General features: G+C 48.7%; 1 protein-coding gene across 8 annotated transcripts in view; it reads right to left on the bottom strand.

Annotated features, from left to right (window-relative positions):
* LOC146175052 (CUGBP Elav-like family member 1-A) overlaps window positions 1-17,908 on the bottom strand; it is a 566,960-nt gene that overhangs the window by 495,704 nt on the left and 53,348 nt on the right. The window contains exon 1 of one of the 8 annotated variants that reach the window (XM_084584450.1): window positions 4,283-5,382. The exons of 5 other annotated variants lie outside the window; for them this stretch is intronic. In XM_084584450.1, the coding sequence (XP_084440576.1) occupies window positions 4,283-4,338 (56 nt within the window). In that variant the 5' untranslated portion in view covers window positions 4,339-5,382. Of the gene's footprint in view, window positions 1-4,282; window positions 5,383-17,908 lie in introns of those variants that run through there. 2 more of the 8 variants (XM_084584451.1, XM_084584458.1) reach the window with 2 other exon arrangements.

Raw genomic sequence — 17,908 nt, 5'->3', positions numbered from 1 at the left:
TCCACCTAATCTATATGACAGGTTAAAACCTAGGTTACTGTCTTGTATCCTCCGTTCCAGGTTTATCATATAAAGCATGAACAGCACCGGTGATAGAGGACAGCCTTGTCTTAATCCTTTGCATACTTTGACATCCTCCGTACTTCTTATCCCTTCCCACGTAATTTCTACTTTGTTATCCCGGTATATTTCCTGTAGGAAGTCTATTATCTCATAACCGATACCTTCTTTTAATATGTTCCACAGGAGTTCCCTGCTTACGTTGTCGTACGCCCCGTTTATATCCAGGAAGGCCAAATACAAAGGTCTATTATCCACTCTAGATATTTCGATGCACTGGGTAAGCACAAACAGGCTATCATCTAAGCGCCTACCATTTCTAAAGCCTTTCTGAAGTTCTCCGAGTATGTTGTTACTTTCTACCCATGCTTGCACCTTTAATTTCACCGCCTGCATGGCTAACCTGTACATAACAGATGTTATGGTAATCGGCCTATAGGATTTTATGTGCATCCTGTCTCCTTTCCCTTTATAAATCAAATTCATTTTACTCTGCCGCCAGCTGTCCGGAATTTGCTTATTCGTTATGACTGTTTCCAAAGCTTTTAACAACGTTTCCTTACTTTTTGGACCGAGTTCCTTAATCAGCTTGATCGGAATTCCATCTATTCCTGTAGATGTGTTTTTAGGAATATTGTTCTCTGCCTTTTTCCAGTTTAGATTGGCCAGTTCTAAGCTGCTTTGTATTCTGCTACCTTGTGTTGCTTCCTGATTTGCAAGGTCTATTTTCCACTCTAGATATTTCGATGCATTGGGTAAGCACGAACAGGCTATAATCTAAGCGCCTACCATTTCTAAAGCCTTTCTGAAGTTCTCCGAGTATGTTGTTACTTTCTACCCATGCTTGCACCTTTAATTTCACCGCCTGCATGGCTAACCTGTACATAACAGATGTTATGGTAATCGGCCTGTAGGATTTTATGTGCATCCTGTCTCCTTTCCCTTTATAAATCAAATTCATTTTACTCTGCCGCCAGCTGTCCGGAATTTCCTTATTCGTTATGACTGTTTCCAAAGCTTTTAACAACGTTTCCTTACTTTTTGGACCGAATTCCTTAATCAGCTTGATCGGAATTCCATCTATTCCTGTAGATGTGTTTTTAGGAATATTTTTTTCTGCCTTTTTCCAGTTTAGATTGGTCAGTTCTAAGCTGCTTTGTATTCTGCTACCTTGTGTTGCTTCCTGATTTGCGGAGATTGCCCTATCGTCGCCCTTAAATGACTCGGCTATAATTGATGTAATGTAGTTCACTGCGTTGTCTCCCTTTAAACAATTTCCCTCGTTATCTTGAATCCGATCCTGCTTTCTTTGATTCTTCTTCCCTAGCCAGCTTATATGGTTCCAGAATTTTCTTGCTCCGCCTCTAGAGGCATCGTGTATGTCAGCCGTCCAGCGATCGGTGGACTGCTTTATTTTACTTTGGACGAGGGCCTGTACCACAAGTTTCTTTTGTCGATATGATTCCCATTTTTGGTAGATTTCCTCCTGAGATACCTGTGCTTTCTTTGCCACTCGGTGTTCCCTTGAAGCAGCCCGTCGTTGTTCAATAGCTTCCCTGATTTCCTTATTCCACCAGCTCCGTGGCTTCCTCTTTCCATTCCAGCGGTTTGCTACTTTAACCTCCTGAATTTTCCTCCTTATGAGTAGTTCTACCTGTTCATAATCCCAGTCTTCCATGGGGCCTTTCTCTATTGCTTCCTCTATGTCTGCTGCTATCTGCGCTATTTGATCGTCGTTTAATTTTGCGTTTACGTTTTGTCTAAGTTCCATTTCTCTTTTCATCAAGGGCCCCATCTGCAGACTAATACGTTTATGATCACTTCCCAGACTACACTCCCCTTCTTCGTCTATTTCCATTTTTGTGACCTTGCTATAAATTTCCTGCTGCATTAGACAGTAGTCAATGGTCGTCTGCCTGTTGCGGAATTCCCACGTGATTTGGCCTTCACATTTTATTTCTCTATTTACTATAACTAGATCGGGTCGCTCACAGAAATCTAGCATTAGCTTCCCGTTACAATCCGTGTATCCATCCAGATCGTCGATGTGGCCGTTCATGTCCCTCAGTAGAATAATATTGGCCCCGTCTCCAAACTGGCTTATATCGTCACTGAGACATTTAACAAGATCCTTGTTTTCTTGCCTGCATTGATGGCCTGTTCCTAAATAAACTACCCCTAGTCATGTCCTTATGCCGGCAATTGTTCCTGAAACCCAGATATGTTCTTTACAAGATGATTTAATTCTTTGCAAATTTGTTCCCTGGTGTATCAACATACCTACTCCTCCACCCTTTTTTTCCGTTCTCGTTCTGTTGCACCCTTCCCAGACGTAGCCTTCTATAAACGGCTGATCTTCTAGATCCCTGAGATGAGTCTCGCAAAGAGTGTACACGCCTATTTTGTCATCCTTCAACTGCTGTTCTATCTCTAGCCATTTCGCTCTTTTTCTACCTCCTTGCATGTTTATGTAGCTGATCCTAGTGCTAAATTTCTTTTTTGTACTTTTCTTTCTAGACGATAGCAGACACCTAGAGCCACCTGTCGCCCTCAGGGTGAACTACAGCATCACTGCGCACGGCCCGCAATATGCTAAATGTCCGTTATGACGAAAGCGGGAAGTTTAAAAATGTATTAGCATCAGCCTTAAAATCATTACAAGCTGACTTCCCGAATGGTTGAAAATAGCCCTGCCTTTCAGCCTATTCAAATAGTCGAAGCACTTTAAACGGATCAATGTCAGCATATTCATGGCGTCTCCCGGGTCAGAAGCGTACCGGCGTTCAGAAAGTGCCTAACCGAACGACAGTTCAGCACTTCAAACAGGACAGTGAGGTCGGCAACACGTCTTCAACGCCCCTAACTTAACGAATGCTGGAACGAACAGTAATGCTCAACAGTGGCGTAAAACTGTATCCAGTCTTGGACTGGAAAGCCGCTGGCGACGAAGTTTTGAAGCACACAAATGAGAAGACTTGTCCAGTGCGTTCGAGCGGTCCTACGCGAGAAAAAAAGAAAAATAAAGCGAGATTCGCAAGCAGCCACCGACGTAAAGACTGACAATACTTGCGTACTAGCATAGCCCGGTCTATAGGCAACCTGCAATGAAGTTTGCTGTGTCGATCGCCGCGCTGTAACACATCCTAGCGAGAAAAGCAAACACTTCTGAGGCGGCTTTTTAGCCCGTATTCACGCCACCTGCTTACAGGGATCAAACTGCACGCTATGTGGAAGCTTTGCGTGGCTTGTGTTAGATAACTGGGCTACATACAGAGCGCCTGGGCAAGGACGTTATCTGTCACAGGCGTATCTATAATGCTGCTGAACATGCTCGGTCGTTTATCGCGAACCAAGCGGCTAACAGCATCATGTTGGAGTCCCGCTGCGGGACAATTAGCGCTACCTATGCAGTGCAGATTGCCTATATATGAACACCGCACAGGCACAAAAACGCCTTGCCCCTAGGAAATCGGCTGCTATTAAACTGCGTTCGCACAGCGGCACAGCTAGCCGAACGCTCTGGAGCAAGTGTGCCCACCTCTGCACGTCATACGGCAACTTAGTACGTTATGATAAACGTGGCCCGGGAACGCGACATACGAAAACGCGAACGTGAAGTCCTGTAGTTCAGTGACGGACGTACAGATACGACAAACAGTGCCTCGACAGCTGGCGAAACATTTTATTTTCGTGGTCATCGATTATCTTTTGCTGGCGCTGCAAGCCATTTAAAAGTGCGATTCCCGCGTGATCTCGCGCGCTGTCATATAAGGAATGAAACGAGCGTCCACTATCCAATCCCAAGTGATCATGTGAACTAAGCGGAGGGGGCACACAAAAACACACACCGCCCCAGTGGGAAATTCCCCTTAGGATTCCAGAGCGGCTGCAAAGCTTGTACAAGAACAAGTAGGACGGCCCATCAACAATAAGCAAGAAACACTGCTTCACAATCGCCACTACAGCTGGCACCAAAGCACGGACAGCTTCTACAGATATTTGCAATTTTCAACTAATAGCGCCCCAGCTACTGACTTCTCGTCGCACATTGCCCGCTACGATATAACCGGCACGTGTTTTGTCGTAGCACTCGTTCTAGGGACACCAAAGAGATCGGCGCACACTGCCACAAACAGTATAGTCAGACAAGAACAAAAACAAGAAAACAACTAAAGGAGGGCAAAAAAAGCAACGCATAGAGAAAGAGACGCGCCCCACTCACCTCGGCAAAATACGCTCCACGATCGCCTCTATTTTGGCAATCTCCTTATCGGTCATGCCTTCGCACAGTCGCAGCAACCCGCGGACAGAGCGTGGTCACACGGGACAGGGCAGCCAAGGCGGGAGGAGGTTTTTTTTTGTTTGTTTGTTTGCTTGTCAGGGGACGACACTTGGAAACAACAGGACAACAGGGGAGGAGGCGCAGACAGCGGCAGTCACGACAAACCAAGCGGCAACAAGACCGTTGTCGACGTCCACGAGCTTACACGGGACGACCCGGGCGCGCACAAAACACTCCACGGTCACGGCGACGAGCACACGATTATAACAAGCACGGGGGCTCGCATCCAAGCAGGCTGCAGCTTGAGAGTAAAACCTCGAAGGCGCCACGAACACCACGTGTCGTTTCTAAGGTCCCTTTTGGCAGCAGGACGCGTCGCAGGACAGATACGCACGGACTTTCTCGAAACTTACAGCGACGACCACGAGGCACAAACCGGAACATCCACGAGGTTCGACATCAAGGGAATTATTTTTTTCGCACTACGATGACAGACGTTCACCACACACAGAACAGAAGGCGTAACGATAAAGAGACAATGTGGCACCAGCAAGTGAAGCCCTAAGTGGGGGATCCAGAGACCGGCGCGCGCGTTCAAAGAGCCGCCCACCAATGACAAGTCGGACGCGATTGATACGGCGACGGGGTCGCTGCCACCACCGCGTTAACTCGTGATCTTGATTCCAGAGACAAAAAAAGATTACGCCACCGGATAAGGGAACAAAAGCAGGAAAGCGAATGGGAGAGGGTGTTGCCGACCGAAGGGGGCGGTTTCGAAGAACACGCGGGCGATAGTTAAGCAACTAGCCGACGAGGACCGCCGAACTAACTCCCTCAGGGTTTCTTCTACTCTTCTTCCACGTAGTCACAAAAGGTAGCACGGCGCACTGGTGCTTCATGGAGTGGAGGTACTGGAGCTCGAGTTAGGCTTAGCGGAGCGCAGCAAACGGCTTCCTGAGACAGCGTGCCGAATGACGCTTGAGCAGCAGCGCGGGCCGTAGCGTTCGCCGACGTTATAACGTGCCAACAGACTGACCGCTCCGGGGAGTGTTCCATGCGAGCCAGCCAGCGGCGTCAGCCGGGCCCCAAGAACGCGGACGCAAGCAGACAAACGTGGCCTGATAAGACAAGCACACGAGGGCTTTCCACGGGCACACTGTAAAAGAGGGGTGGCGGTCGGAGGGAGGGCGCATGCGCCAAACTGCTGGCCCCACAAGTACACCGTTATCTGGCGAGAGCGAGGGCATGCCGATCGCAGCCCAAAGGAATAAAGAAAGCGAAGGGCGCCGGTGCAGATAAGGCAAGTACTTGTTGCCAGATTCGCGCACCGAGCAGAGTCCAAAAGGGCACCGCAAGTGCACTCGGCCGTTCAGCATAGCGCCAACAACACCATCTGCACGCGCCATAGGAAGACCGACGGAGGGCTCTACGCCGGCTGAGCACGCAGTGTAACTGTACGTCCGTGGGCTTGCCGCATTTCTACGACGCGGACAGTATGTGGACCTTGAAATGGGTCATAATTTTGCATGGGGAAACAAGAGCCAAAGCACGAGGGTTTTTTTATTAATATTATTATTATTATTATATATATGTGCAGTGGCTCCGCGAATTTCCCAAGCAAATTTGAAGCTCTGCGCTTGTTTGTCTTTTATGCTCCTGTGTGCCGTGCTCGTTCTGCTATGTACAGTGACGTAATGCTGAAATATAAGGACCTCACGAAATGAGATGCGTCGGGGAGCACCAAAAACTAAAATGCTTTAAAACCCATCGCGCAGCCACTGCTGAGCAGTCGTCTCTCCGCGACACCCCCTCCTTCGACTCCGGCCAAGTGTGTTAGAGTGCTCCAGCAATTTGTTCGAACTGAACCTCTGATAGCCCCACAATAAACTGGTGTATTGGTCCCCCTCTGACAGGAACCAGTCAAATTTCGCCACAAGTGGTCCCCTCCTATATTGCTATATCCGCTGCGGAGCGAGTTGCTATTCGTCCACGATTCGACCCTCGAGTGTAAGGACCATCGTTGGGCCCGGCATGGCTATCGTGGGCTTGAAACCAATCACAAATAAAAGAACCGGGACCATCACAGAGCGACAGCAGCCCAAAATCTGAACGGAATTCGCCCAGTGAAATACGAGCTTCGGTTTGAGGGTTATGAAACAAGCTCCGGATCAACGAGTGGAATTACATTAGAGCGGGACAAGCCGCTGTACGCATACAAGATGTTCAGTGGTTACGGATGGAAAAACCGTCACGAAGACGGTGCGCGCAGCTCGTCCAAGGGGGGCATTCGCCTGCTGCCTCTTCAACGTCAGAAGCCGCGCGTAGCCACAGGAGCGCGCCCCTCGACACGCTATTATCGGCATGCGCCGCTTATAAGTGCAGGGAAGACGGCACACGGTAGCCCGACACCCACGCAATCTGGCGGCGTCGGGCAAGACGCACGCGGGCGGCGTACGCTCTGACATCACGTCTGAGGCGACCACCGTCTCCGAAGTGACTGTGGTTAAAAGACCGAAACAGGACCTCTCCATGCAACTCCTCTCACTACACCGATTCTGCTAATATGTTTCGCTGGAAGAGAGGCACTTGTAGTGACGAGATAATTTGACTTAATTTTTTTTTTCGCCTTGATACCGAAACAGTTGACGGACGTACACACCGAAAGTGCGAGCAGTCTCCAACGTGCGCTGACATCGCGCCACATAAGGCCGAATCTTGTATTTCTTTTTCATCGAAACGAGCAGCGGCCCAGTAGTCACCGCTTGGAAGCTAGCCTAGAGTATCCGCGCGAAAAACTGTCGCGATATTATCAACGCGATTTTATCGTATGCGAGTAGCAAGCGCTATAAACTCAAGAAATAGCGTACCTGACGGGAGATTACGTTATGTTGAATTTGAAAACAGCGTGTCATGAGTTCCCGCTTCTATGCATATGTTATTACATATATGCGCATGCGGCCATTTTATACTGGCACCACATTTCGCAGGTTCAGAACGTCGCATCTGCACCCATTGCAGCTTATGTATATAGTGCTCGAAGGAAATAGTAGAGGAGAGGGAACGGGTGACGATGAAGGATTAAAGGGGGAGGCTAGAGAGGAGAGGATGTGAGAAAGTCACAGTTTGCCAATCAGGCTAGTCTCTCTTAAAAAAGCTAAAGAGCTCTTCAATATTAGCAGCTGCGAAACTTCCTATAGGGTCCGTGCATTTAGGAGAAAAAGAAAAAAAAGACCGCGGTTCTCACTGGTCAAAATTCAGGTGTTTACAGGTAGCGGCGGTACCCGCGGTCACTAAATTAAATTGCAAACTTTCAGATTACATATAAAATTAAGAGAAGCGCCAGCAAAAGTCATTCGATGTAACGGTCGCATAGATAAATAAGAGATAAAGGAAAAGCGATGTTCTGAAGCTAAGTAATGGCAACTAGCTTTTATTAGTCGCTTGTAGATGGCGCTACAATTCACAAGCGCCCGAAGAATGTGTACAAGAATTAGTCACTTTTTTGAAGAGGGGTTTATAGCTGTGCGGCATACAGCCCATGTGTGTATACATACGCTCCACTTAAATGATTCCTCTGAACATCTCAGACAAGCGTCGAAGATACCGAGGACTTACCCGATATTACGACTGCATACGGACTGGTACAGTGTGACTGGGAAGCACATGCAACGTAAATTTGGAGTGATGCTTTCGAAACATTTGGAAAGTAAAAAAGGATAGAGCGTAAACGTGACAAACCTCCTGTCGTTGAGTATTATCCCGAACATTATTCGAGAAGTACGAACATGGTACGCAGCGAAATTCTAACATCGCTGGTGCAAACGTATTTTAAGAACGGCGAGAGGGACTGCGTATAAAACGGACCGAAGATACAGCGAAGAGTTCCTGAGCTCCAAATAGGTACTGATTTTGAAGACCCTTTAACTCCCGCTATAATTCCAATAGACGAATACACTCATCCGCATCTGCGGCTGCCACGCGCACGCAGGAAAAGGCATCGCGTGCCAACTAACCTTCGCGCAATGCAACGGAATTCGGCGCGGTCGCTGACCTGAACAGCGTCGAACATCAACAAAACCACTACTTTCAACCTGTGTGGACTCGATGTTTAAACGTATACTCAACCAGCGATATACCGACAAGCTGGCTTCGCCTTCCACCCGCCCTATTTCAGGGCCTATTTCAACACCGGTTCTTCACTGAGGCTTCGTTTCCACCAGACAGAAACAAGCTCATCATCGCTGCGCACGTCGGAATATGCAGACGAGGTACAGAGCCCGGAAAGCTCGAGTGTTATTAAACGTGAAACCAACAAGGCTCTTCAGCGCACAGGGCCTAACCAGAGTACAATGCACGGGCTAATCGGCAGCGCTCTATGCAGCCAACGGAAGAAGACCCCAGAAATATGCACCTCGTGATAAATTCTGGGAAAGCACTCCTGCGACGCATCGCTGCACTTGCAACGGCCAGAACCCCACCCGTTTACTTCCCCAGTTCAGGTCGTGTGTTTCTGTAAGTGTGTAACTTAACCACGTTTTGCAACAGCACGGTTGCGAGGGCCTGAATTTCGCCATAGTTTTCAGTTCATTGTTCCGTTGTTGATTTTACTTTTAAATATCACTATAGTGTGCATTTCGGAAAAGCGCGTATACGACAGCAATGCCCCAACCAGGAAACAGCGATCATTTCTCTTCTTTAGCCGTTTTCGGGCTCACAACCGAGCAAAACGAACATACGCAGCTTCAAAAAGAGTGAACGCGGGCCCCGATGCCGCAAAACAATATCCCACGCACTGCAGCAGAGGGGAGTATATAACCCCCACAAATCGAGGCGCTCTTCGGAAGACGGTGACGAACAGCAGACCGCCGCTCCGCATACGAAACAAAACAGTACGCGAGAAACAAACGCGCATGCACACACAAACACGTGCGCAAATAAAAGGCGCACAGCAGCCGCAGGCACGGGTTAGCAACCGCACTTTGCGGACCTTCGAAGGCAGACCGACACTACTCATGGGGCCGGCAGGCTTCGGAAGCCGTGCGAGAATACACACACTTGAGCACGGCTGCTCCCTCGAGTGGCGCGCGTGTATTTCGGGATAAGCAAATGGCTCTCTCGGAGAGCGAAGGCAGGAGGCTGCGTGAGAGAGAGCACGTGCAATAATGGCCCGCGGCGGGAGCAACCGACAAGGACGTCACTAGGAGATGCAGACGTGCATCCAAAACGGAAAGCACTGCGAAAGGCGAGGCTCACGTTGACTCCGCCATATACGGTGGAGGACCAAGGAATTTGATTTAGCTTGCCAGAGAAGTACTGACATAGACGTATACCGGTTTACCATACACCTCACACGCAGGCGCAGTGGATGCAATTGCATTCACCCCTGTCAATGCACGTGCGCAGGAGAGAGATTTAGCTTGCCGGAGACGTACTGACGTAGACGCATACCGGTTTACCAGACCCTTCATGCCCACGCGAGACGTACTGACGTAGACGTATACCGGCTTACCGGCTTACCGGACCCTTCATGCCCACGCGATTGACAGGGATGAGTGCAATCGCAGCCACTGCGCCTGCGTGGGAGGGGTACGGTAAACCGGTATTACGTCTATACTTCGTCTCACAAGATATCTGCAGCACTTCGAAAGGCAGAGGAGCCCTTGCAATTGTGCTTTTAAATGTCTCTCGCCCCTGTGCCCATTAACAGAGAATTGTGCTCCTACTGTCACCCCCGCAAATTTGGGGGCGAGAGGCGCGTAGGAGCACAATTGCCTATTGTAGTGGGCATGATGCTGATTGAACCGGGGTGCCTCTGCACTTTCGCAGTGCTGCAAACATCTTGTGAGACGAAATATACGTCAGTACGTCTGCGGCAAGCTAAATCTCTAATTTACCGTACCCTTCCACGCAGGCGTAGTGGCCGCGATTGCACTCACCCCTGTTAATCGCGTGGGCATGAAGGCTCCGGTAAACCGGTATACGTCTACGTCAGTACGTCTCCGGAAAGCTAAATCTATCTATTGTCACTTGGCGGCTTCAACGTCCCGGAAGCAATACATTGCCTATGATGGACACCGTCGTGGAGGCCTCCGGTTTAGTTTCACCACATGTGGTTCTTAAGAGGGCGCTGAAATCGCACAAGCACACAGGCGTTTACTTGCAGATCCGCCTCCAACGAAATACGGGTGCCGCGGCCGGGATCGAATCCAGCACCTTGTAATGAGCAGCTCAACGCCAGAAGAAATACTGCGACCACTTCGAGTTCTTTAACGCGTACTGGCGTCGTGTAGAGTACGGGAGTCATTTGCGCTCCACCTCCTCAGGATTCGATCCCGCGACCTTGGCGTGGACTGCCAGACGTGTCAGTTACCAAGACACGGCAGCGGGTACATGATGAACCTTTGCACCCCGTCATGAGTACATCATAAAAAAAAAATTACAAGGGTTCAACGCTGCTGAATCAAATATTGCGAAAGCATTAGCTGCGGGTGACCGAGCGTTCTTCTTCTCTTTTTCTTCTTCCTCAGCCCACAACATAAAGCCCCGCTTTAACCAAACCGTATGAACGTGCCTTAGTGGCCTATAGAGGTAACGTACGTGAGTGCCAGGATCCTAGCCGGCTGATTCTGACATAACCGTCCCATGTGAAACGAGATGCCCAAGTTGGGAGCTCCTGCCAGCCCACACCCTTGTGTCACGTCGGGTGTGACGTCACAGCGACACGTGGGTAAGACGTACATGCCCACCGCCGCGCTACGCTGAAGGCTCGAAACCTAGAGTAGTATTTCTTTCGAAATAAAAAAAAAAAGTCAGAAAACGATATGCTACATCGTTTCGTACCATCAGTAAATGGCATCTTTCTTCGTTCCTCAAGACTGAGTCGTCACTGCTTCCGTGACTGAGAGTCAATTCGAGCAAGAAGCACAGCATAAGTACTAAGCATGAACAACATCGATACCCTTCCCCTCCCCACGTAATTCCGCCTCTTCAACGGTAAGATCCCGCAACTTCTTTCTCCTCACTGGTTGTCTCTGAGCTAATTAAACGGCGATAGTTACCGAGATGTGTCTCTGAACGCAACCTATACGTAACATACGCTCACTAAAGGCAGGAAATGATTACGAATGAAATAGTGTTACCAAACTGGATTCCAAGGGAAGGAAAGCGTAGCAAGGGGCGGCAGAAAGTTAGGTGGGCGGATGAGGTTAAGAAGTTCGCAGGGGTCAAGTGGATGCAGCTAGCACAGAACCGGGTTAAGTGGAGAAATATGGGAGAGGCCTTCGCCCTGCAGTGGGTATAATCAGGCTGATGATGATGATGAGTGTTACCGCTGTCATGCTGTGACGTCGTGCCTGTGTTCACGGCTGGTTTTGTGGCTGTTAAGAAATAAAACATTCAATGATGAAACCTAAAGGGGAACACCCCCCCCCAGGAAAGATATTGGTAGCTTATTTTAATGCAACATTTAAAAAAAAAAGTCAGAAAAAAAACTTGCACATACAGGATTCGAACACAGCCTTTTCGATAAGCGCTCGTAAGTAATGTTATTCGATTGCGCCACTGAGGAAACTGGTACGGTAGGCTTTTGAATGCGCTCTTATTCATTTTTTTACAATATTTCCGCTATCTGTCGCCAGGTGACGCTGCTCAGAGGACCCTAGGATGCTAGTAACCCCCTCTCCCGCCGCCCGCCAGCCAGCCAGCCAGCCAGCCAGCCAGCCAGCCAGCTAGCTAGCCAGCTAGCCAGCTAGCCACCCAGCCTCCCACCCGCCTACCCGCCTACCCGCCTACCCGCCTACCCGCCCAATGCCCTGAACGGCAGCACCGTCAAAAATAAGCACAAATGTTCGGGTACATCCGCCGAGAACACAGATTAAACGTTCAATCGATCCTGCGGCTAGATCTGGTTTTGTTCCAGACTGTTGGAAACCAAGTAGCAGGGCGACAAACTTCGAGCCAAGGATACGAATTCACTCCAAATTCGTCATTTATGAAACCCAAGTGCCGTTATTAGTGTGGCTGTACTGGTTCACTCTTACGCTGCGCTTGAGTACAGGTTAGGCCCCGTACCATTACCTGTCTGGCCTCAGTTGGCGCGCGTCCAGAAAAAAAAAAAAAAAAAACCCTCTGCACTCACTATTTTTGCCACCGTCGCAGAGATAATATGGGGCAAGGCGAGCTCTTAAGTACGCAAGCTATTACCAAAACAGCGCCGGGTCGTCCTTACACGTGCACTTCGACTGACACAGCTCCATTTCCTCGCCTCTTTCTGAACAGGCGGGACAGCCATCGTTCAAACTTGCTGTCAGGAAGAGCATGCAACAGGAATTGTCGCTTGGGACCAACGGAGCGGCTCGACCACAACGATGCGCACATTTGCAAGGGCGACCCGCGGATAACTTTCCTGAATCGGTCTCATTCGGAACGAGAGTAGTTGGTGACGACAGTCGGCGGCCAAGAGAGGCCATCCGGATACGGAACAAGCTTCCTTTCGCTTCAGCGGCGCCGCTGGTTGGATAGCGCTCAATCTTTCAGGCAGTGAATGTTGCGTTGCACATTGAAAAGCGGAATTCAGTTCCAGTTTCAGTTTCCAGTCACCTATTCTGCTGTGAGACACGCTGACGTCGCATCCACACCCTCTGCAAAATGCAGAATGTTCGCCCTTTCTTGCTGTCACGATCGAAGCACAGAAATTCGGAAGCGTATAGGTCAAAATAACTTCTTCAAATACATCATCTTGCGATTTTATAGCGCCATGACTTACAGCACACAAGAATTCTGACTTTACACTGGCCCAGCTGATCATAACCTACCATTAGCAGCTGCAACCGCGAACACGAAATGCAACCAGCACGAGCTACATTGACTTCATTAAATTTGATTGGCTACACTGTCGATATTAGCCAATGATAGTGATAGTGATGCTAGAGATTACAATCGTACAACCGGGAAGTTCAGTCAAAAATCGGGAGTTTCTAGGGGGGAATGTTGGCAGGTATGCTATTACGTACCAAATGAGTCCAGATAAATTCCACGAGCGCGCACGCCCCTGGTCGCCCGCCTAGGAGGGTCCCTACGCTTATGGTTTCATGGTCTACAAGTTATGCGTTAACTAGGCCCTATAAGATGTCCTCGCAAAGCATTGTTGTTCTAAAAAAATGCGATGCGATATGAAATCTAGAAGAAAGCAGTCGCGCCGTTACGCTGGTCCAACAATGGTCCCGAAGAAATCAACGCCGAACCGAGTTCATAAGCGCAACACATTTATTTGGACAGCGGGAAGCGCTGCGCTTCCCCCAGCAATCGCGCAATGGGCGGACATGCAGCGCCACCTGTTATCACCGACGCGACCTTTTCTTCTCAAAAGAAACAAAACGCACAACGATCGATGGGGGCGTTACGCTCAGGTTGCGGCTTACACCGACAGATGGTGCGACCGCCGTTGAGCTCGCTGCCTCCGGCGCAGGTTGTTTGTTCCACCACGAAGTGCTCGATCCCTGCGCGTTCTCGCTCCCCTCTCTCTTATCTGGCCAGCTGTTTACATTGCGGCCGGCGCATCAGGTTCACAGGCTCGCAGGCTACAACAAGCGAGCCAAGCGCTACGTCCCCAGGAGTCGAGTGTTTTTCTCTGGCGGCGCCCCAGAGACAACCGCGCTGTCCCAAGCCACCCCGACGACTACCGTCCAAGCGCCCCATCCATGCGCCGCACTCTCACCACACATTGTTTTTTCTGTTCCGCTGAAGCTCCAAATAGGCAGAGCGCAGTGCTGTCGCGACAAACCGAGCTGTACAAATGAGCATGACAAGTTGTTTGGCTAGGTTATAATTTTAGGATTTAACGTCCCGGTCTATGTGGGACGCTTTAGTTGAGGGCTAGCAAGTTTCAACCAGTGGTTCGTTAACGTGCAATGGCTTCGCACAGCACACGGGCGCCTTGCTTTTCGCCACCAGCGAAAAGCGGCCGCTGCGGCCAGGATTTGATCCCGCGTCCTAAAACATTAATGAAGAGTGCTGTGAAGACCAACGCGGCCGAAAAAAAAAAAAGAAAAAAAAAAAAAGAAGTCAACTTCCGCTTGTTTTCACAGATGCGGACTTAACTTCATTGCGTAACCTGTAGGGGCTTACGCCAAAAACGAAAAAAAGTGACACGCTCGTCTTACCTACGTGCCTTTGGTGAGCGCTTGTCCATGCGTTACGCAATGGAGTACTATTCCGTCTTTAACCATGAGCCAACTAGCCTCAATGCAAACGCCACTAACATTCCCGCGTGACGTTAGGAGGCAAATTTCGGCGGCGCAGAAAATTAGCCTCAACGGAGCACTTCGAAGTGTGCGGGGATAAGCGGATTATGAAGGAGTGGAGGTTCCTATCGAGCCTCCTGGACCGAAATATGGCGGTCGCTTGAGATCGTTTCTATAGGCATGCAGCAAGCTTGCTGCTTGCTTATGTGGGGGCGTTTAACTCAAATTAGCACATCAGAAAATTATTTTTTCTGTTAATGCACACTTTATAATATATGCACAATAGATAGGCCTCATGGATCCTAACTGGCCTCATCGTAAATAGCAGCCACCCGCCAGTCAGTGACCACACTCTCATTACTTTGACAGGCAACTTGGAAAGAGGAGGTGGCGGAGCAAACGCGCGTCTGGGGTCCCCCATAAAGGAACCCTTTGACTGGTATGACCTCGTTCATCATCACTACAACCACCAATGTCACCATTACCATGACAATAATCTCTCGTCATCACCGTTATCACTTGCGGCTCACCTTATCGAAATACAGACTCGGACAAAGATTAAGCAACGCAAGACCTAATCGCACTAAAAATATTTACTTGCAATATTCAAGTACACTGCGTACAAGTCCACCCAATGTGAATATGAACAGGTGAGCAAAAGAAATAAAAATTCACAATAATTTTCTGACAAAATTCAATTTTTTCTATATTAAATGCCACGATCAAATAACGTGGGGTGGTGACACATAGTTCATAATTTCAATGCTGATTTCTTTTCCTCTTTTCTTAAACGGGCTGGTGTGTCCAGGTACGAAAACGCAGTTTCGATTTGTTTCTTGCAAGGACCACCGCAAAGCAAGTTCCAAAAGCGAACCGCAAACATTTTCAGCTCCTAAAAGTGGCCTGACGCATTAAGCTCGTACACAAATGTGAATAAGGGCAATGGTTTAATGACCGAAATACTTGCTCCGTTATATTGTAAATCGTGACTGAAGAGGCTATTTATCCCCATTTTAGACCACGCATCAATCCAAGCTGGCGCATTCTTAAGGAATAAATGAAACAAAAATTATGAAGGCCCAGTGGTCATCACTCGACTGCTGAACGCGAGGGCGCGGGATCGAATGGAAGTGATGGAGGCGAAAAGCAAGGTGCCCGTGTGCTGTGCAATGTCAGTGCACGTTAAAGAACTCCAAGTCGTCGAAATTTCCAGAGCCTTCTACACGGCGTCTCTCATAGCTTGAGTCTCTTGACCGCAGTCGTGGCCGAGTGGTTTGGGCGCCCGTCTCGACTGCGGGAGGTGGCCAGTTCGAAACCCGCCGCCGGACATCTACCGGTAAAATGGGTACAAGCGTCCCCCGGCCCGGCGCCCGGCTCTCTCGGGGTGTGCATTTGGGAGAGGCTCCGCTAACCTTGCTGTGCTCCTTCGAGGGCTTAAAGTTTCGAACAAACTAATGACCTGCAAAAGTTGGGTTAACAGGAAAAAAAAAAAAAAAAAGAGAAAAAAAAAAAAAAGGCCACATATAATGGGCTTTAGCCGCACAAGGCGGACTTATTGTTGTCTGATGGCGGAACTGATCACTGCCACATCGGAGCAACGACCTTTTTCCCAAACACTTCACCCCAAAGAGCCGAGCACCAGGCCGGGGGAAAGCTTGTACCCACTGAAAAGCCGGTGGGTACCCGGCGGCACCAGGGATCGAACCTGGTACCTCCCGAACACGAGGCGGATGCTCTACCACAAAATCTTATAAACCGAACCAAACCAAAGAGTATATTATACACGTGATGACAATGCGTTACCCTTAGGTCGTGCTGCTTTTGATTGCGTTTTTTTTTTCTTTTTATTTTTAATTTTGCGGGTTCATTCTTCTTCCATTTTCATAGCAGGGCTCTGCGCCCCGAACTCATCTGTTAAAATAAATGTTTTTACGACTACTCCCGTGGAGGCCACCTTCCGGACTCCGCATCCTCTCCGCTACAAGTTGAGGAGGTAACTTCCCTCTCTCTACCTGCAACCTTCCGCGGTTGCCATGTGGTAAAAGGGACACTGGCGCGGAACGCCGGCTCTTCCTCGCGATAAGGCGTTTTTCGGCTAGCACAAATACAGAGCAAATGAAACAATGAAATGCTATTCAGTGGCAGAGGGATAACTAACTGCACGCGCAGCGTTCTATGGGGAGAAAAAGAAAACACTGAAGGGAATTCGCTCTTCCTACATACATATCAGCAAGTCTGGCCGACGGCGTCTGGTGTGCCGAGCAGATAATGAAGTAACTGGAAAAATAACGGGTCTGGACAAAGCGTCTTCCACATTAGCCTAAGGGGCTGAATGCTTCTAGCTTATTTTGTTATCTATAAAATCCGAGGGGAAATCAGACAGTATGAGAAGCACTCAATAAATACATCGGATTCCGCTCGTGTTATTTCAAGCTGACAATATTAAATTAACCGCATTCACGTAACCGCGACACGCATGCATATTCGAGCTAAGGCCTAAATTATCAGACACGAGGCATAAAAGAACAAAAGTCGATGTTATATATACGCCGTGAAAACAAGACAACAGACACAGGCGCCTCCAAGGCATGCGCCCTATCAAGCGTGCAGGACCAATTACAGCCCGTCAATCAGACCTGAGGAAACCCTCGGTTGGCTACCGTAAATTACAACGTAACTTTTATTGCCGCGTAGAGTTTAACGAACAGAAAGAACTCCGCAACTGTACATTTTACGACTTTTTCATTGCATCTCTAAATGCTGCGAAAAAGCGGCGACGATATTTTGTGCCCAGTATGCTATATTCAGAGGGAGGCGGCACCACAGGCATTTGAATAAATAGTAGTAGCCCCCCCCCCCCCAACTCCTCCCCGACAAAAACAGTAAATACACCGAGTTGCTTTTTTTTTTTTTTTCACAACCGCAAGTGAAGAATCATTTTAAACAAGCAACAGTTTGTGAAGAGTGCTTAGCGCACCCCTCGGCGACACTATTTCCGAAAGTGTAAAAACAAAACAAACAAACAATAGGGGCCGCTAAGTGCTCGGTGTAACTCTCAATTATCTTCAAGTTGTGCAGTAATGGAGCCTTAGGAAACAACAGAGGACAAAAATGCCATGAAAACAGATGCACTATAGTAATTCAGTGCAAACTTAAGGGGAAAACCCCCATGGTGAAGTAGAATTTGTAAAAAGGGGGTGATTACTCATTGCCATCTACCTAAGCACAGCCATATAGCTACAAAAAAAAAAAAAAAAAAGAAAATCTACACAGCTTTTACAAGAAACTTCGCGGTTAGAGAAAAATTAGTCCCCTCCCTTATTAC

The sequence above is a fragment of the Amblyomma maculatum genome, chromosome 11 (assembly GCF_055883805.1).
Source record: "Amblyomma maculatum isolate TAMU_Amacu chromosome 11, ASM5588380v1, whole genome shotgun sequence".
Lineage (NCBI taxonomy): Eukaryota > Metazoa > Arthropoda > Arachnida > Ixodida > Ixodidae > Amblyomma > Amblyomma maculatum.
Note: the sequence above shows the minus strand (reverse complement) of the source record. Positions and strands in the feature narration are given on the sequence as shown.